The 21,909-nt window shown below is 41.5% G+C and overlaps 1 protein-coding gene across 2 annotated transcripts in view; it reads right to left on the bottom strand.

The window, feature by feature from the left end:
- Positions 1-21,909, bottom strand: part of ITGBL1 (integrin subunit beta like 1) — a 272,363-nt gene that overhangs the window by 24,707 nt on the left and 225,747 nt on the right. For both annotated transcript variants that reach the window (XM_070048620.1, XM_070048621.1), the window contains one exon: positions 3,322-3,438. In XM_070048620.1, coding sequence (XP_069904721.1) covers positions 3,322-3,438 — 117 coding nt within the window. The remainder of the gene's footprint in view (positions 1-3,321; positions 3,439-21,909) is intronic.

The following is a 21,909-nucleotide window of genomic DNA, read 5'->3' on the forward strand; positions in this document are numbered from 1 at the left end:
TTAAGAAAGGGCAGACTAAGAATTAATCTAATTATAGTCAACAAAGATATGATGCATACCTGGCTGACCTCCTACCAGCCAAATGGGCCTCTGTATTGAATACAAGGAGCAGCGGCAAATATTAAACATGAAAACACATGCATCCTCTGTAATTAACTCCCATGATATCATCTATATTGGGTAACATCAACTCTCTAGGAAACAGTCCCTAAATGTGTCAGGATCTCCTGCACCATAGATAAAAATATATGAGTATAAGTGTATATTATACTTATACTGTCTATAGCTCTTGCCCAATCTACTGTTAATCTTGCATAAAGAAAGCATGAGATGCCCACAAAATCTAGACCGTGTTCAAAGAATAACAGGTAGAATCCAGAGAAAATACCCAGACTGACTGGCATGAGAGCCATGTGCCTTTGGCAAGTATATCACACAGGTGCGGTCATGACCCACCAATATCCCTTCTTTCTTGCCTTCTTGGTGACTTCCACCTGGTGCCACCTGTGTTTTTCTTCCTGAAGGCTTTCTGCAGCCACAGGAGCCGGCTATGATCACACACCTGTGGAGGGTGCTGATGTGGTAGAAGGAGAAACATCTCCTGGAAGCAGCCCTTCATGAACAGCTGGAGGATGTGCAAAAACAGAATGCTTTACATGGGGTCTCTCTACTGGAGCTCAACCCAGTAGAGGGCATTGGGTCAATCTAGGGGCCCTTGGTAGTGACTAGACTGATCACACAATTTTTTTTTTTTTTTGCTGCCTTTCTGTTCCTATCACCTTTGCAGCTCTTCTGACACCACTTCCTTCACTTTTTAAATAATTTACTAGTAATCAAATTCTTGTCTCAGATTTTCTATAAAGTTTCCTTATATAAACTTCTGATCTCTGCACGAATTGTATTTCTCATTGTTAACCAAATAGTTGGTATTAAGGCTTGTATTTTAGTCTTTTACTAGTCTGGCTCATGGAAGTCCATTCTCGGCCGGTGCCGCGGCTCAATAGGCTAATCCTCCACCTAGTGGCGCCGGCACACCAGGTTCTAGTCCCAGTCGGGGCGCTGGATTCTGTCCCGGTTGCCCCTCTTCCAGGACAGCTCTCTGCTATGGCCCAGGAGTGCAGTGGAGGATGGTCCAAGTGCTTGGGCCCTGCACCCCGTGGGAGACCAGGATAAGCACCTGGCTCCTGGCTTCAGATCAGTGCGGTGCGCCGGCTGCAGTGCGCTGGCTGAGGCGGCCATTGGAGGGTGAACCAACGGCAAAAGGAAGATCTTTCTCTCTGTCTCTCTCTCTCTCACTATCCACTCTGCCTGTCAAAAAAAAAAAAAAAAAAAAAAGAAGAAGAAAAGAAGAAGAAGAAGAAGAAGAAGAAGAAGAAGAAGAAGTCCATTCTCTGTGGCTAGCGCCGTGGCTCACTAGGCTAATCCTCCATCTGTGGCGCTGGCACCCCGGGTTCTAGTCCCAGTCGGGGCCCCAGATTCTGTCCCGGTTGCTCCTCTTCCAGTCCAGCTCTCTGCAGTGGCCAGGAAGGCAGTGGAGGATGGCCCAAGTGCTTGGGCCCCGCACCTGCATGGGAGACCAGGAGGAAACACCTGGCTCCTGGCTTCGGATTAGCACAGCACACCAGCCATAGCAGCCATTTAGGGGGTGAATCAATGGAAGGAAGACCTTTCTCTCTGTCTCTAACTCTACCTCTCAAAAAAAAAAATTTAAAAAAGAAAGAAGTCCATTCTCTGTAGAACACAGGCAGCTCTTTTTAGATAGAGACTGTGGACATGGAGAGCTAAGAATTATCCAAACAGCACTACATTGAGAGATGTCTCATCCTGTTAACATTTCGTTTGAGCTCATCCACCAGGAAGATAAACAGATTTATTTTACATCCTTGATTGCCCCCCCCCCAAATTGGAGATAAAGAGAGATCCATGGAGGGAAAAAAATCATAAATGAGTGGGTACCAATGTATAACAGGTTTCTAAATATTAACTGTTTTAACCAAGTCAGCAAAGCAGCTGGGCCAGAAAGTCCATTTGCAGTAAACACTGCATGTTAGAGAGACAGTGATAATAAGAGATGAATCATGTGGGTGCGTCTCAGTAGGTGTCAGGAAGATTTTACTATAGTGTCGTGAGAATTAGTGAGTTAATACACAGCGTGTCCTTAGCAGCCACAGAACAGGCTTGAATGTCCATAGATGCTTCTGAGAGCCAGTGAATGGAAGCGCTAACCTGAAGATCACATTGCTATCACACTGATATCACTCTGGTGAAAGATGCGGCATAGGAAATGATCTAGGGACTAAATATCAGAGCTCAACTCTTGGCTTTTCCACACTTTACTATGGGTTGTTAAGTCTTCCAACTTCACTCAATTTTCCACTTGTTAAATGAAGAAAGCAAAAACAGTCTCTGAGGGTAGCTGCCATGAGGATGGCACAAGACAATCACCTGGTACAAGAGTTATTTTACAGGGCTTTTTTTGTCTTGGCTCTCAGCAAGGAAAGAAGAAAATGTTTACAGTCACACTGCAAAGACTTTATAGTTAGAGGATAGATAGGCAGACAGAGATGGAGAGATAGACAGACAGAGACACATCAGATAGAAGGTAGCCATAGATGGTGCGCCTTCCAAAAGCAGTACACGTATCTTGGTTTTCAACCACAATGTAATTCCCCTGCACTATAGGGGTTACCTGGGAAATATATAATTATAACCTTTAAAGTAGTTCCATGTCCATCTCACGTTGCTTGTACTAGAAACCTGGAAGGAGCAGTAATCCACATGCTGCTAACTCTACAGAACGAAGTTTCCTGAGACTGAAATAAGAGTTGCATTGAACCACGTCTCCGCCATTGATGAGGTACGCATTTTGCTGCTCTCTCCACCTCACTTTTTCCCCTGGAAAGCTTTATTACACTCAGTCTGCCCTTGATCGAGTCTGAGAGCCATCATGGAAACTCGGAGGAACATCTCTAGTGATTTTGTACTTAAATGTAGACTGCGATCTGACTGCTTTTTTAAAGTTTGTGGGTGATACTTGCTCCTCTTCATGTTTATGAATAAAATACTAAACTTATATTAAAGTGTGGACTTACAACGAAGTCTTTACTACCTTAGAGTATCATAGTACCTACTACTTAGACTTGACAATCATTTATTACAATTATATGAGGCACTTTCATGTAGTTTCTAAATCAAGAGTTCAAGGAAATAAAGGTCATTACAAACCTAATTTTGTACTGCTTTTAGGTCTAATTGTATACTTTATCTTGTCAGTAGGAAAATAAAAGTGGGTGAAGCAAAGATCATGCGAAGTGGTCCTACCTCCACAGACGACACCGTCGAGGTCCTCACAGTGGCGGTTGTCACACTCACACGTCTTCCCATACACCCTCTGATCTCCTGGAGGGTAGCAGGTGCATTTACCACATTCACATTTACCTGGAAAGTGTAAGAGAACACACTCTTTAGGAGTCACAGCATCAGTATGGCTTTTGAAGAAACAAAGGCAGTATTAAACTCACATCTTCTGTGCCTCGTAATAGCTCAACAAATAACTTTTTTGACCTTCTAGGGTAGACTGAAGGTCAAGAACAGATGCCAACAAGGAAGTTCCAAACTTATTCACACTTACTGCTATTTTTTGCTTTATTCATCATGGAAAAATAGTTCCACAATGAAACTCTCAGGTTTTTATTTCCTATTCAATTTAGTTTGATGTTTTCATTTAAAATAAATTAAGGTAAGTGTTTAACAATTGAGACATCAGCTGAGATGCCTGCATCCCACATGGGAGTGCCTGGCTTTGATGCCTATCATCATCTCCTGACTTTGGCTTCCTGCTAACACAGACCCTGGGGGGAGACAGTGGTGATGACCAAAGTAACTGGGTCCTTGCAGTTGATGCTGTGGTGTAGCAGGTAAAGCTGCTGCCTGCAGTATCAGCATCCCATTTGGGTGCCGGTTCTAGTCCCGGCTGCTCCACTTCCCATCCAGCTCTCTGCTATGGCCTGGGAAAGCAGTAGAAGATGACCCAAGTCCTTGGGCCCCTGCACCTATGTGGGAGACCAGGAAGAAGCTCCTGGCTCCTAGCTTCGGATCAGCGCAGCTCAGGCCATTGCAACCATTTGGGGAGTGAATCCATCGGATGGAAGACCTCTCTCTCGCTGCTTCTCCTCTCTCTGTGTAACTCTGACTTTCAAATAAATTAATAAATATTAAAAAAAAATGGCCCAAGTCCTTGGGCCCCTGCACCTATGTGGGAGACCTGGAAGAAGCCCCTGGCTCGTGGCTTCAGATCAGCTCAGCTCCGGCTGTTGCCACCAATCAGGGAGTGAACCAGCAGATGAAGACACTTTCTCTCTCTCTCTCTCTCTCTCTCTCTGTGTGTGTGTGTGTATGTGTGTGTGTGCGTAACTCTGACTTTCAAATAAATAAATAAATCTTCAAAAAAAAAAAAAAAAAGTAACTGGGTCCTTGCCATCCATGCAGCAGGCCTGAATTGAGTTTCTGACTCCTGCCTTAGGCCCTAGTTTGTGGGCATTTAGGGAGTAATCCAAAGGATGGGAGATTTCCTCCCACTATTTCCACTTTTCAAATAGATAAAAAATTCAAATAAATGAAACAGCTATACATTTTTGGTAAAATTTAGCATACTATGGTCCTTTTTAAAATTAATTGTGGACTGATTGGTCACATGAGAAAAAATGTTCATACGTACATTTCAGTGTGACGGTTGTGTGATTATTTGCAGTTAATTTCACAGTTTATAAAACATTCTTTACCATGAAATATATGTCAAAGCACACAAACTAAATACCTTGATTATTCTCAGCTTCAAATTTAAAGGAGCAAACACCTTTTTTGGAATGAGTTTGGTTCATGCTTTAGGAACTCCTTAACTAGTAACATTGTGATGACTTTCAGCATTATTTCTTGGGCTGTGACTGTGTGTAAAACATCATAATACCTCTACACTACATCAGTTTCTTTTTGTAATAGCATACACATACTAGCATTATTATTTTCTCTACAGGAAACTAGGACACAAGTAACTTCCCATAGTGAACCAGATAGGAAGGGATAGCTTCAAAATTTGTATTCATTCTCCTTCACCTTGGAGCTTGGGTAACCAACCACTGAGCCATACTGATTGTTTACACACTCAGGAAGCACCATTAGGAGGCTACATGAGAACGTCACTTCCTTTTGTCTAGGGCATCAGCACTGGCTTGCCAGACACTCAGCTAGGTGGCAGTGCACCCAGACATCTGTTACTCTCAATCATTAGCCCAATCATCATCATTACGCACCCACGGAAATGATCCTAGGATACTTTAGGGCTGACCCTGCAATATGGCGAGTCATTCTGCTGCTGCACTTGTATCTTGTTAAAGAAATTTTGAGTCGGTAGATGATGGAGGAAATAAAAATTGGGATTTAGAATCATATAATTTCAGAGGTGTAATTAAAGATAATCTAATGCAATGATTCATAATCTTTTCTGGCAGAAGCAATGGAGTCCCAGTCCCTTTGAGAATCTGTCAAAAGATATGGCACTCGATACTGTTGTTCTGGCTGACCTTCAACAAATCTCTCTTTCTGCTTGGAGGTAGCAAGTATTCCCACATTCAGGAAGAGCTAGGGCTCGCTCCTCCACTAACACCGCCTGTTCGTACGCCTGGGACCACAGCAGACCAAAGCTTTGATCCTGAGATTAGAAACCAAGGTGTTGGTGCTATGGCACAGGGTCATGTTTCACAGCAGAGCAATGAGTGTCCAGAGAGGGAAGCTTAGCCTGCAGTGCTAGCATTCAAAAGTGACAGCAGCAGGGACTGGTACTTGGCTGCCTTGCTTTGCTGTATCATCGGAGCCAATTGTCCAAACATGGATTCTGCAGCTAAGCCCTTTTAATATAATCTTTTTTGATTCCTGTTGGTAAAATTGGTTTCTGTTGCTTATAACCAAAAACTTTTTTTTTTTTTTTTTGGACAGGCAGAGTGGACAGTGAGAGAGAGAGACAGAGAGAAAGGTCTTCCTTTTGCCATTGGTTCACCCTCCAATGGCCGCCGCGGCCAGCGCGCTGCGGCCGGCGCACCGCGCTGATCCGATGGCAGGAGCCAGGAGCCAGGTGCTTTTCCTGGTCTCCCATGGGGTGCAGGGCCCAAGCACCTGGGCCATCCTCCACTGCACTCCCTGGCCACAGCAGAGAGCTGGCCTGGAAGAGGGGCAACCGGGACAGAATCCGGCGCCCCGACCGGGACTAGAACCCGGTGTGCCGGCGCCGCTAGGCGGAGGATTAGCCTAGTGAGCTGCGGCGCCGGCCTATAACCAAAAACTTCTACTGGTGATGGGGATGGACAATGAGGGTTAGGGATCTGTGGAGAGGTTGGGTGAAAAATATGAAGTTTCAGTTAAATATGAGGAATAATCTTAAACATATGTTGAACAACATGACTACTGTGGTCCATAACAATATATTGTACCTTGTAAATCTCTAAGGAGTAGAATGATAAGTATGCTGGATATTGTCGCTCCCCGTCTTCGTGGAGGAATGACACAGGACCCTGCGCTGTTCTTTTGTCTGCTCGGCCCTCCCCGGGTTTGCTGCTGGTTCTTCCCGGGTTGGCTGCCGTCCCTTCCACCTCCGTGGAAAGGGCGGTTCCCCCTGGCCACTTTCCCCACTTCCGCAGGGGAGCGGCACACCGCCGGCCGGCTCTCTCGGGGGCTGCACAGATGTTCCCTCAGATGTTCCCCTTAGATGTTCCTGGTGCATGTTGTCTCTCTCCTCCTTTATAGTCCTCTTCCACCAATCCCAACTCTGCTACCCACACGCCGAGTACGCTGCTCTCCTCCAATCAGGAGCAGGTCCTACAGTTTATTGGCTGAACTGGAGGCAGCTGTGTAGAAGCTGTTTCTCCCTTCTCAGCGCCATATTGTGGGAGAGCAGGTGCATAGAATAAGTCTTAATTCCAGTAACTTAGTCTAGTCCGAGTTGCTCCCAGTTGCTCCCCACAGATATTACATATGTTAAATAGCACAATTTAGCCATTCTACAATGTACACATATTTTAAAACATCATGCTGCATATGATTAATATGTATACTTTTGTCACTTAAAAAAATAAACTCCAATCTGTCCATGGAAAAGCTTATCAATGTACTTTTTTTTTGGTAAAATGTCAGGACTCATTTCACTCTATTTGTTGACTAGATAAAGAAACACAAGCCTGTTTAAATGACTTACCTAAAGCCAGCTAGCTGCGTTCTGGGCATGCTAATATTGAAACCTAGAATTTCTGAGCTGTCAACTCCCGATGTTCATAAACACTGTACATCTCCTCATGGAGAGAAGTGTGTGCAATCCAGTAATGCAGAATGTGAACAGAAAGACACAAACTATAGGACCAATCACAGTGTCTCTGTGTTAACCACTCCATGGACAGATCTGTGTGGGGAGCAACCCGGACTGGACTGAGTTACTGGAATTAAGACTTATTCTATGCATCTGCTCTCCCACAGTATGGTGCTGGGAGAGGAGAAAACAGCTTCTACACAGCTGCCTCCAGTTCAACTAATAAACTGTAGGACCTGCTCCTGATTGGAGGAGAGCAGCGTACTCGGCGTGTGGGCAGCCGAGTTGGGATGGGCGGAGGAGGACTATAAAGGAGGAGAGAGACGGCATGCACCAGGAACATCTAAGGGGAACATCTAAGGGGAACATCTAAGGGGAACACCTGTGCAGCCCCCGAGAGAGCCGGCCGGCGGTGTGCTGCTCCCCTGCGGAAGTGGGGAAAGTGGCCAGGGGGAACCGCCCTTCCACGGAGGTGGAAGGGACGGCAGCCAACCCGGGAAGAACCAGCAGCAAACCCGGGGAGGGCCGAGCAGACAAAAGAACAGCGCAGGGTCCTGTGTCGTTCCTCCACGAAGAGGGGGAGCGACATAATGGTGCCGTGACTCGGATATGAAGCCTAGGCAGGGCTTAGTGTCGTTCCTCCACGAAGAGGGGGAGCGACAATCTGGAAACCGCTCTCCTCAGTTCCTTTATTCATTACTTATCACAGAAACAGAACTATTTTTTTTTTTAGTTTCATGTCATAAGTATTTATGGCAACCAATGAATTTATGTTATAAGGCATTTATCAAATTCCTTGAATAAACATTTTTTATAACTGTACTTCTTTGGAAACTAAATGATTGCATATGCTTCCAGATATCAATGTTTAATTGTTTTTTTTTTTTAATTTATTTGACAGAGTTAGACAGTGTGAGTGAAAGAGAGACAGAGAGAAAGGTCTTCCTTCCGTTGGTTCACCCCCTAAATGGCCACTACGGCTAACGCTGCACTGATCCGAAGCCAGGAGACAGGTGCTTCCTCCTGGTCTCCCATGTGGGTGCAGGCTCCCAAGCACTTGGGCCATCCTCCACTGCTTTCCTGGGCCACAGCAGAGAGCTGGACTGGAAGAGGAGCAGCCAGGAGTAGAATCCAGTGCCCATATGGGATTCCGGCACCGCAGGCGGAGGATTAGCCAAGTGAGCCACGGTGCCGGCCCCATTGTTTAATTGTTTTCATGATGAATAGTTTGTCTTATTTCTTACATAAGCTTGATAATAAAATATTAATATTCTGTCTTTAGAACATTTTCTGTCCTTATAGATTTTGATTCATGTATCTTTTCAAGTCTCAGACAATAATTAACTAGTTTTCAGTGTTCATTTTTCTATGTATCTACTGAAGTTTTTAAAATGACATGTTAAGGCAAGTATGTATGCATGCAATCTTAGTAGAGTTTATAAGATATAGTGGTGTCTGATGAACAGGTTAAAAAATCGCAGAAAAGGCTAACCTATTTCAAATAGAGAAGCAAATAGAACTGAATTCCTCCTCAAGTCCTTATCTTACAGAGTGTTGCTTTATTGTCTCAGTTAACAACTTCTGTTCAGTCACCACCATCTGCAGTTCAGACACCATCCTGTACCCACCAGGGAACTTGCCCATCAGGCTTCCAGGTACAAAGTACTTTTCATCAAATACAGGACACTTGCACCTTATTACTCTGGCACATTCACAAATTCAGCAGAATTACCTTCTGTTTCCTTATAGTGTTTGAAACCAATGTTCACCAACTAGATGTATTAGGTAACAATCATGCATAGTCAACAAATATTCCCGCAATGCATGGGTTTTGATGAAAGAAACCTAATTTGAATTAGGATGTCTCTCCCATTTCCAATTGCCTAAATACTTGGTGTTCACCACAGTTAGAACAATTAAGTATCACCTCATCTTTATTCAGAAGCTCTTCCTGGGTCCATTATTGGGGAGTAGGTCATTATCACTGAATCTGCCACTGAATCTAAAAAATATTTGATTTTTACCTTCTTTACCTAACTATTCTCCTCTTTTCAACATGAAATTTCACAAAATCCACAATCTTCAAACACAGTCATGACTATAAAATTCACCCTCATAAATCCTTCATGTCAAAATCCAATTCTTCAACAAGATTCTTGATCCGTGGTCCAACTCACCTTGCCAAGCACATGTCAGATAATCACTGCACACTCACTTTGAGAGACCTTGCTATGTACACTTTGGCTTCCTTCTGTATAGTATCACCCATTGTTCAAAAGCTAGCTCTAATCAGCGGTGAAACCCTCCTTCCATCCCTGATGAAGTAACAACAGAATGGTCATTCCAGTTGATCGCAAGGTACTTGGCCACCAGATTTCGTACTAGATAAATTAATGCCTGAGCTGCGATAACAAGTCAGACATTTACGGGCCAGCGCTGTGGCTCACTTGGCTAATCCTCCACCTGTGGCGCCAGCATCCCATATGGGTGCCGGGTTCTAGTCCTGGCTGCTCCTCTTCCAGTCCAGCTCTCTGTTGTGGCTCGGGAAGGCAGTGGAGGATGGCCAAAGTGCTTGGGCCCCTGCACCTGCGTGGGAGACCAGGAAGAAGCACCTGGCTCCTGGCTTCCGTTCAGCACAGCGCGCGGGTCATAGCAGCCATTTGGGGGGTGAACCAACGGAAGGAAGACCTTTCTCTCTGTCTCTCACTGTCTAACTCTACCTGTCAAATAAGTAAAAAAAAAAGAGAAAAAAGAAGTGGGACATTTATGGTGCAGACTAACAATAATACTTGCATACTATGAGCAGCCAGCAAAGCTCTAGCTATATGTTGTCATATAGATATATTGTCTTTTTTAAAATAAGAAACTGAATCTAATTTCCTTCCTGTATTTACTAAATGATAGTTATTTCCATGATTATTTTAATTTTATAGGCATATAACTGTGGCTTCAGAAATGATCAAATTAATATCCTCAGTAACAAGAAAGAAGGATAAAGGAAGTCTACATTTCTGGCACTAGCAAAGTGCAATTTTCCACAACAGATTGAGAGGAAAATTTAAAAAAAAAAGGATATCCAAAGAATGAAAAAGTAACCAACTAAATCATAAGACGACAATTCAGGAACATACAGAAAAGAGAAGAGAAATAACTGTGTGAAGACAAATTGAATCAGCCAACATCATCAATATCATCTGAGCAAAACTCATGAAATCTACACTGCCTACCCCTATTAGATTCTAATAAAGTAGATGGTATTTAAGCACATGCAATAAGTCAGCCTAATGACATGATTTTATAAAGGACCACAGCCTGTGAATTAATTTTAAGCTTATTACATGCTTGCAACAAAGAATGAGAAGGCAAATATCTAGGAATCCTGTATAAAATATAATTTACTTATGGGTTTCAAATTTCACACTTCACTTATGTAAAATACAGAAAACAAAGTCAAGACATCGACAAGAAGTATAATTTATAACATTATGCACAGCCCAATAATTTTAACAAATCAAATCTCAATTAAATTATTTTTTAAATTTATATCTCCCCACAACCATTGAAACATAAGAATAACAGCATCCTTCCAAAGTATATGGTTTCTTTAGTACATATTTTTATAAAAAAACATAATTTAAATTTAAAAATGTTTATTTAGGGTCTAGCATTGTGGCATAACAGGTAAGACCATTGCCTGCTGTATCAGCATTCTTTATGGGTACTGGTTCACATCCCAGCTGCACCACATCCAATTTAGCTCCTTGCTAATCGCATGGGAAAGAATAAGATGGATCCCATGAGAGTATTTTATGCATGAAAAGCCAAGACACCCTGGGGAAAGAAAAAAAAAAAAAAAGACGACGACGACGACGACCTAAATGAAAGATCTCTGCGAGTGAGATCCCAGTGGAAAGAACGGGGCCATCAAAGAAGGAGGTACCTTTCTCTGAAGGGAGGAGAGAACTTCCACTTTGACTACGACCCTGTCAGAATAAGATCGAAGTCGGTGAATTCAAAAGGCTTCCACAGTATCGGAGCCAAGATGGCGGAATAGTGAGGGCGCGCACCGATAGTCCGGGAAAATTTAGTTTAATAAAAGGGGAGTTACGGTAGCTGCAGAAAAAAGAACCAGGAAAAAATTGCACGGGAATCGTGAATCGGAGGACCTACTGGGAGAACAAGGTCGCCCACCACGCGGAAGCCAAGTCGTGGGACCGAGCCGCAGAAGCCCCAGTGCTCCAAGGGGAGTGCATGCCACACAGACAACAGCGGGGAGACTTGGGACGCTCAGGGCTCCGAGTCCACACATCGGCGCTGGAAGGGGAGGTGAGCTCAATAACCCGAGACATTGGTGGGGAAACGGGGGTCAGAATCTAGAGGGGGGCCGGAAAGTGCAGCAAACTCACTACCGGAAAGAAGGAAAAAAAAAGGTTCGGGTTTCTCTTCCCCCTAACCTTGCAAAGGTTACAAGGCTGCAAGGCTTGAAGAATTCCCAAGAGACAAAGAGCAGGCCTCCTCTCTGGATTTACATATCAATGGGGGAGAGCTAAGGAACTGAGTCACTACAATTCAGTAGCCTAGGCAACCCAGTGGGAGTCCAGAGGAGCCAAAGACTGGAAGCTAAATACCATCAATTCTGCACAGCCATGCCCTGGTGTTACTTACCCCCTGAATAAATAAAATAAATAAATAAACAAAAAGAGAGAGATTTACCACGCATAACCTGAGGGTGTCACCTTTGCACACCCTTAACCAGGAAGAACCAGGCAGAGCTCTCAGGCCGCACCCATCTCAAGCCTCCAAGGCTCCTCCAACAGCAGGCAGTCCACTTAACACGGACACAGTTTAAAAAAAAAAAAAAAAACGCACAGTGACGCAAGAAGAATTAACTATGCCGAGTAACAAACACAGAAATAGAGGGAGCAAGATCAACGATGACACTATGATGCCTCCAAATAAGCAAAACACCCCAAGCCAAGAGTATGAAGATGATGAGATAGAAGAAATGCAAGATACGGATTTCAAAAAATTTATGATAAGAACATTTAGAAGTTTTCAAAAGCAAATCCTTGAACTACAGAAATCCTTAATGGACAAGATTGAAAATCTCTCTCGTGAAAACGAAATTTTAAGGAAGAGTCAAAATGAAACTCAGAAACTAGTAGAACAGGAAAGTGTTATAGTGAAGAGAAATCAAAATGAAATGAAGAGCTCAATAGATCAAATGACAAACACATTAGAAAGCCTTAAAAACAGAATGGGTGAAGCAGAAGAGAGAATATCGGACTTAGAAGATAGAGCACAGGAAAACATACAGTCAAACCAAAGAAAAGAAGAGGAAATTAGAAACCTGAAAAATATTGTTGGGAATCTACAGGATACTATTAAAAAAAACCAACATTCGAGTTCTAGGAGTTCCTGAAGGCATGGAGAGAGAGAAAGGATTGGAAGGCCTTTTTAGTGAGATACTAGCAGAGAACTTTCCAGGTTTGGAGAAGGACAGAGATATCCTAGTACAGGAAGCTCATAGAACCCCCAATAAACATGACCAAAAGAGATCCTCACCACGACACGTGGTAATTAAACTTACCACAGTGAAACATAAAGAAAAGATCCTAAAATGTGCAAGAGAGAAACGTCAGATTACTCTCAGAGGATCTCCAATCAGACTCACAGCTGACTTCTCATCAGAAACCCTACAAGCTAGGAGGGAATGGCGAGACATAGCACAGGTGCTAAGAGAGAAAAATTGCCAGCCCAGAATATTATATCCTGCCAAGCTCTCATTTGTGAATGAAGGTGAAATAAAGACCTTTCATAGCAAACAGAAATTGAAAGACTTTGTGGCCACTCGTCCGGCCCTGCAAAAGATACTTAAAGATGTGCTACACTCAGAAACACAGAAACACGGCCATCAATATGAAAGAAGGGAAAGGAAGAACACCTACCAGTAAAAGAGCATGGGAAGCTCAAAGCATATACTAGAAAATATTTCCGGGAAAATGGCAGGGCAAAGTCACTACGTATCAATAGTCACATTGAACATTAATGGTCTGAATTCTTCAGTTAAAAGACACCGTTTGGCTGACTGGCTCACAGAACACAACCCAACTATTTGTTGCCTACAAGAAACACATCTCTCTAACAAAGAGGCATGCAGACTGAAAGTGAAAGGTTGGAAAAAGATATTCCATGCCAACAGAAACCAAAAAAAAGCAGGTGTAGCCATATTAATATCAGACAAAATAAACTTTAATACAAAAACTGTTAAGAGAGACAAAGAGGGACACTATATAATGATTAAGGGTTCAATTCAACAGGAAGATGTAACTATTATAAATGTATATGCACCTAATTACAGGGCACCGGTCTATTTAAAAGATATGTTAAGGGACTTAAAGGGAGATTTAGATTCCAATACAATAGTACTGGGGGACTTCAATACTCCACTCTCAGAAATAGACAGATCATCCGGACAGAAGATCAACAAGGAAACAGCAGATTTAATTGACACTATTGCCCAAATGGATCTAACAGATATCTACAGAACTTTCAACCCTACATCTACAGACTTCACATTCTTCTCAGCAGCGCATGGAACCTTCTCTAGGATTGATCACATACTAGGCCATAAAGCAAGTCTCAGCAAATTTAAAAGAATTAGAATCATACCATGCAGCTTCTCAGACCACAGCGGGATGAAGCTGGAAATTAGCAACTCAGGAAACCCCAGAAAGTATGCAAACACATGGAGACTGAACAACATGCTCCTGAATGAACACTGGGTCATTCAAGAAATCAAAAGAGAAATCAAAAACTTTCTGGAAGTAAATGAAGACAACAACACAACATATCAAAACTTATGGGATACAGCAAAAGCAGTATTGAGAGGCAAATTTATAGCAATAGGTGCCTATACCAAGAAATTGGAAAGGTACCAAATAAATGAGCTTTCAGCGCACCTCAAGGACCTAGAAAAACTGCAGCAAACCAAACCCAAATCTAGTAGGAGAAGAGAAATAATTAAAACCAGAGAAGAAATTAACAGGATTGAATCCAAAAAAAATTACAAAAAATCAGCCAAGCGAGAAGTTGGTTTTTTGAAAAAATAAACAAAATTGACACCCCATTGGCCCAACTATCTAAAAAAAAGAAAAGACCCAAATCAGTAAAATCAGAGATGAAAAAGGAAACGTAACAACAGACACCACAGAAATAAAAAGAATCATCAGAAATTACTACAAGGACCTGTATGCCAGCAAACAGGAAAACCTATCAGAAATGGATAGATTCCTGGACACATGCAATCTACCAAAATTGAACCATGAAGACATCGAAAACCTAAATAGACCCATAACTGAAACAGAAATTGAAACAGTAATAAAGGCCCTCCCAACAAAGAAAAGCCCAGGACCAGATGGATTCACTGCTGAATTCTACCAGACATTTAAAGAAGAACTAATCCCATTTCTTCTCAAACTATTCAGAACAATCGAAAAAGAGGGAATCCTCCCAAATTCTTTCTATGAAGCCAGCATCACCTTAATCCCTAAGCCAGAGAAAGATGCAGCACTGAAAGAAAATTACAGACCAATATCCCTGATGAACATAGATGCAAAAATCCTCAATAAAATTCTGGCCAATAGAATACAACAACACATCAGGAAAATCATCCACCCAGACCAAGTGGGATTCATCCCTGGTATGCAGGGGTGGTTCAACATTCGCAAATCAATCAATGTGATTCACCACATTAACAGACTGCAGAAGAAAAACCATATGATTATCTCAATTGATGCAGAGAAAGCATTTGATAAAATTCAACACCCTTTCATGATGAAAACTCTAAGCAAATTGGGTATAGAAGGAACATTCCTCAATATAATCAAAGCAATTTATAAAAAACCCACAGCCAGCATCCTATTGAATGGGGAAAAGTTGGAAGCATTTCCACTGAAATCTGGCACCAGGCAGGGATGACCACTCTCACCACTGCTATTTAACATAGTTCTGGAAGTTTTAGCCAGAGCCATCAGACAAGAAAAAGAAATCAAAGGAATACAAATCAAGAAGGAAGAAGTCAAACTATCCCTCTTTGCAGACGATATGATTCTGTACTTAGAGGATCCAAAGAACTCTACTAAGAGACTATTGGAACTCATAGAGGAGTTTGGCAAAGTGGCAGGATATAAAATCAATGCACAAAAATCAACAGCCTTTGTATACACAAGCAATGCCATGACTGAGAAAGAACTTCTAAGATCAATCCTATTCACAATAGCTACAAAAACAATCAAATACCTTGGAATAAACTTAACCAAGGACGTTAAAGATCTCTACGATGAAAATTACAAAACCTTAAAGAAAGAAATAGAAGAGGATACCAAAAAATGGAAAAATCTTCCATGCTCATGGATTGGAAGAATCAACATCATCAAAATGTCCATTCTCCCAAAAGCAATTTATAGATTCAATGCAATCCCAATCAAGATACCAAAGACATTCTTCGCAGATCTAGAAAAAATGATGCTGAAATTCATATGGAGGCACAAGAGACCTAGAATAGCTAAAGCAATCTTGTACAACAAAAACAAAGCCGGAGGCATCACAATACCAGACTTCAGGACATACTACAGGGCAGTTGTAATCAAAACAGCATGGTACTGGTACAGAAACAGATGGATAGACCAATGGAACAGAATAGAAACACCAGAAATCAACCCAAACATCTACAGCCAACTTATATTTGATCAAGGATCTAAAACTAATTCCTGGAGCAAGGACAGTCTATTCAATAAATGGTGCTGGGAAAACTGGATTTCCACGTGCAGAAGCATGAAGCAAGACCCCTACCTTACACCTTACACAAAAATCCACTCAACGTGGATTAAAGACCTAACTCTACGTCCTGACACCATTAAGTTATTAGAGAACATTGGAGAAACCCTTCAAGATATTGGCACAGGCAAAGAATTTCTGGAAAAGACCCGGGAGGCACAGACAGTCAAAGCCAAAATCAACTATTGGGATTGCATCAAATTGAGAAGTTTCTGTACTGCAAAAGAAACAGTCAGGAGAGTGAAGAGACAACCGACAGAATGGGAAAAAATATTTGCAAACTATGCAACAGATAAAGGGTTAATAACCAGAATCTACAAAGAGATCAAGAAACTCCACAAAAACAAAACCAACAACCCACTTAAGAGATGGGCCAAGGACTTCAATAGACATTTTTCAAAAGAGGAAATCCAAATGGCCAACAGGCACATGAAAAAATGTTCAAGGTCACTAGCAAGCAGGGATATGCAAATCAAAACCACAATGAGGTTTCACCTCACCCCGGTTAGAATGGCTCACATACAGAAATCTACCAACAACAGATGCTGGCAAGGATGTGGGGAAAAAGGGACACTAACCCACTGTTGGTGGGAATGCAAACTGGTCAAGCCACTATGGAAATCAGTCTGGAGATTCCTCAGAAACCTGAATATAACCCTACCGTTCGACCCAGCCATCCCACTCCTTGGAATTTACCCAAAGGAGTTTAAATTGATAAACAAAAAAGCGGTCTGCACCCTAATGTTTATTGCAGCACAATTCACAATAGCCAAGACCTGGAACCAACCTAAATGCCCATCAATGGTAGACTGGATAAAGAAATTATGGGATATGTATTCTTTAGAGTACTATACCGCAGTAAGAAGCAACGAAATCCAGTCATTTGCAACAAAATGGAGGAATCTGGAACACATCATGCTGAGTGAAATAAGCCAGTCCCAAAGGGACAAATACCATATGTTCTCCCTGATCGGTGACGACTGACTGAACACCAAGAGGGAAACCTCCTGAAGTGAAATGGACACTATGAGAAATGGTGACTTGATCAGCATAGCCCTGACTGCTAATGGACAACTTAATACATTATCCCTCATAGTATTTTTTTTTTGTCTGTTCTACTTAATATGACTGGTTTAATTCTGTAATTAATACACAGTTATTCTTAAGTGTTGAAAATTAACTGAAATGTGATCCCTGTTAAACATAAGAGTGGGAATAAGAGAGGGAAGAGATGTATAATTTGGGGCATGCTCGGGCTGACTTGCCCCAATTGGTAGAGTTGGAAACATACCAGGGGATTCCAATTCAATCCCATCAAGGTGGCATGTGCCAATGCCATCTCACTATCCCAAGTGATCAATTTCAGTTCACAATTGATCATAATGAAAGGACTAAGAGTCAAAGGGAGCACATAAACAAGTCTAGTATCTGCTAACACCAATAGATAGAATAAATAAAGGGGAGAGTGATCCAACATGGGAAGTGAGATACTCAGCAGACTCATAGAATGGCAGATGTCCTAAATAGCACTCTGGCCTCAGAATCAGCCCTAAAGGCACTCGGATCTGGCTGAAAAGCCCATGAGAGTATTTCAGGCATGGAAAGCCAAGACACTCTGGCAAAAAGATCTCTGTGAGTGAGATCCCAGTGGAAAGAACAGGTCTTCAAAGAGGGAGGTGCCTTTCTCTGAAGGGAGGAGAGAACCTCCACTTTGACTATGACCGTGTCTAAACAAGATAAGAGTCGGAGAACTCAAGGGGTTTCCATAGCCTTGGAAACTCATAACTGGTGCATAGGGAGATTACTGATGCCATAAACAGGAGTGTCAATTTGTAAAGTCAACAACAGGAGTCACTGTGCACTTACTCCTCATGTAGGATCTCTGTCCTTAACGTGCTGTACACTGAGGCTTAATGCTATAACGAGTACTCAAACAGTATATTTCACTTTGTGTTTCTATGGGGGTGCAAACGATTGAAATCTTTACTTAATGTACACTAAACTGATCTTCTGTAAAAAAAAAAAAATTATCAATTCCCAACTTGACTCTCACTGGGATTAAACATGACAATAGGTCTGATCTGATTTCATCATCATTTAAAAAAAATCATCTATTATTTTTCACTTTATGTTTCTGTGTGGGAGCAAACTGTTGAAATACTTACTTAAGGTATACTAAGCTGATCTTCTGTATATTAAGATAATCGAAAATGAATCTTGATGTGAATGGAAGGGGAGAGGGAGTGGGAAAGGGGAGGGTTGTTGGTGGGAGGGACGGTATGGGGGGGGAAGCCATTGTAACACATGAGTCGTACTTTGGAAATTTATATTCATTAAATAAAAGATAAAATAAATAAATAAATAAATAAAAGGCTTCCATAGCCTTGGCAATTCATGACTAGAGCCTAGGGAGATTACTGACGCCATAACCAAGAGTGTCAAATTGTTAAGTCAACAACAGGAGTCACTGTGTACTTACTCCTCATGTAGGATCTCTGTCCTTAATGTGTTGTCCAATGTGAAGTAATGCTATAACTAGTACTGAAAGAGCATTTTACACTTTCTGTTTCTGTGTGGGTATAAACTGTTGAAATCTTTACTTATATATACTAAATTGATCTTCTGTATATAAAGATAATTGAAAATGAATCTTGATGTGAATGGAATGGGAGAGGGAGCGGGAGATAGGAGGGGTGCGAGTGGGAGGGAAGTTATGGGGGGGAAGCCATTGTAATCCATAAACTGTACTTTGGAAATTTATATTTGCTAAATAAATGTTAAAAAAAAGAATAAGATGGATCAAGTGTTTGGGCCACTGCCACGCATGTGAGAGACCCTGATGAAGTCCCTGACTCCTAGCTTTAGTCTATCCCAGCCCTGACCATTGCGGCAATCTGGGGAGTGAACTAGCAGGTGAAGATCTGTCTCTCCTCTTTTTAACACTGACTTTTTTTTTGACAGGCAGAGTGGACAGTGAGAGAGAGAGAGACAGAGAGAAAGGTCTTCCTTTGCCGTTGGTTCACCCTCCAATGGCCGCTGCGGCTGGCACACTGCAGCCGGTGCATCATGCTGATCCAAAGCCAGGAGCCATTTGCTTCTCCTGGTATCCCATGGGGTACAGGGCCGAAGGACTTGGGCCATCCTCCACTGCACTCCCAGGCCATAGCAGAGAGCTGGCCTGGAAGAGGGGCAACCAGGACAGAATTCAGTGCTCCAACCAGAACTAGAACCCGGTGTGCCGGCACCTCAGGTGGAGGATTAGCCTATTGAGCCATGGCGCTGGCCAACACTGACTTTCAAACAAATAAATATTATTTAAAAATTCTTATGTATGTATATTCCAAAATATTTATGAAATGAAATTAAGTGCTTATTGAGAATATTTTGTGGGAAGTACTTGATTAGAGATTTGAGTGAGCGAACTACTAAGAATATATATTATTAGTTAAGGTCCAAAATCAATGGCTATATACTTATAAGAGGATTGTAGGATGACAAAGAGGCACAGAGGGAACACTGCCTTGGGAAGATGCAAGCAGAGAGTGGAAAGATGTATCTACATTTCCAGGAACACTAAGAACTTAGGGGAGGACACCCAAATCTAGAGAGAAACAGAAGAGATTCTCCCTGACAGATACCTCAATTTTGGATTTCTATGCTCTGGAGCTGTGAGGAAAAAAAACATTTGTTTCATGCCAGGCAACCAATTTTCAACATTTTGTTACAGACACTATATGGAATTAACACATCTTGTTAGTCTGTGGCATCAGAAAACTGACAGAGTTTAAATCAGAACAGATCTCCTGGAACCTTGTTGGAGATAGAGTTCCTCAAAGAAAAGCCCAAGATTAGGACCAGAAAGCTTTGTGGCTGAGTTCTACCAGGCATTTAAAGAAGAACTAATTCCAATTCTTCTCAAGCTATTCAAAACAATTGAAAGGAAGAGTATCCTCCCAAACTCCTTCTATAAAGCCTGCATCACCTTAGTTCCAAAATCAGAAAAAAGATACAACAAAGGAAGAAAACTACAGACCAATTTCCCTCATGAACAGAGATGCAAAAATCCTCAACAAGACAATGTGTTGTTCAATGTGAATTATTGCTATAACTAGTACTCAAAAAGTATTTTACACTTTATGTTCTGTGTGGGTGCAAACTGTTGAAATCTTTACTTAATATAGACTAAGTTGATCTTCTGTATATAAAGATAATTGAAAATGAATCTTGATGTGAATGGAATGGGAGAGGGAGCGGGAGTTGGGAGGGTTGTGGGCGGGAGGGAAGTTATGGGGGCGGGGGAGCCATTGTAATCCATAAGCTGTACTTTGGAAATTTATCTTTGCTAGTAAAAGTTAAAAAAAATCAACAAAATTCTAGCTAATCAAATTCAACAATGCATTAGAAGGATCATGCACCTGGACCAAGTGAGATTGAACCCTGGTATGCAGGGATGGTTCAACCTTATCAAATCAATGTGATGCATCACATTAACAAACTAAAGAACAAAAACCATATGTTATTCCAATAGATGCAAAGAAAGCATTTGATAAAATATAACATCCTCTCAAGATAAGAACCTTAAGCAATTTGAGTATAGAAGGAACTTTCCTCAACACAATCAAGGCAATTTATGATAAACTCATGGCCAGCATCTTACTGAATGGGGAAAAGTTGGAAGCATTTCCTTTAAGATCTGGAATCAGACAAGGATGTCCACTCTCACCATTTTCTATTCAATATAGTGCTGGTAGTTTTAGCCAGAAATATTAGGCTAGAACAAGAAATTAAAGGGATACAAACTGGAAAGAAGGAAGTCAAATTATCCCTATTAGAAGATGGCATGATTCTATAAATAGGGGATCCAGAAGACTCCATGGAGAGATTATTGGCACTCATAAAAGAGTTTGATAAAGTGGCAGGATACAAAATTAACACACAAAAATCAATAGCCATTGTATACACAGACAATGCCATAGCTGAGAAAGAACTTCTAAGATCAATCCCTTTCACAATGGCTACAAAAAATTAAACACACTGGAAAACACAATGAAACCACAAGATATTTCTTCAAGCCATTTTAATCAGCAAAAGTTGAAAAACTGACTATAATAAACACTGGCAATGGTTTAAAACTGCAATACATCTTTTATACAGGAAATTGAAGCATAAAATGATACAATATTTGGGGGAAATGTTGGACACTATCTAGTGAAGTCATTGTACATTATCTAAAAACCAGAAGATTCTTGATCACATTCCCTAGAGAAAAGTACACACAGACACACCAAGCGACGTTCCAGAACAACCAGTGTGACACAATTCCTTAAAGGAGAAATGGCTCAAATGATTATCAATTACAGAACACTTACTCTTCAGATATATTCTAAATATAATAAATAATAATTCAAATAAAAGAATCCCAAATACATACATCAGGCCTAAATCCTAAGAATATAATGTAAAGTTCAGGGATCAGCCACAAAATAATGCACAGTTCCAAAATAGACAAGTCTAAACGACATAGTGTTTAGACGAAAAATCTTAAAAGCAGGGAGATGATTACCCTGAAAGTGAGGCCACTGATTATCTTCTCAGGGAGCAAGCATGATGATTGGAGAGCTGAGGAGGAGAGCTATTGGGATTGTGGCAGCATTCTATTCCTGGACCTGAGTGTATGATTACATTATAATTATTCATAATGATGAAAATTTCTATGTTGT

Source organism: Oryctolagus cuniculus, chromosome 9, assembly GCF_964237555.1.
Source record: "Oryctolagus cuniculus chromosome 9, mOryCun1.1, whole genome shotgun sequence".
NCBI classification, from domain to species: Eukaryota; Metazoa; Chordata; class Mammalia; order Lagomorpha; family Leporidae; genus Oryctolagus; species Oryctolagus cuniculus.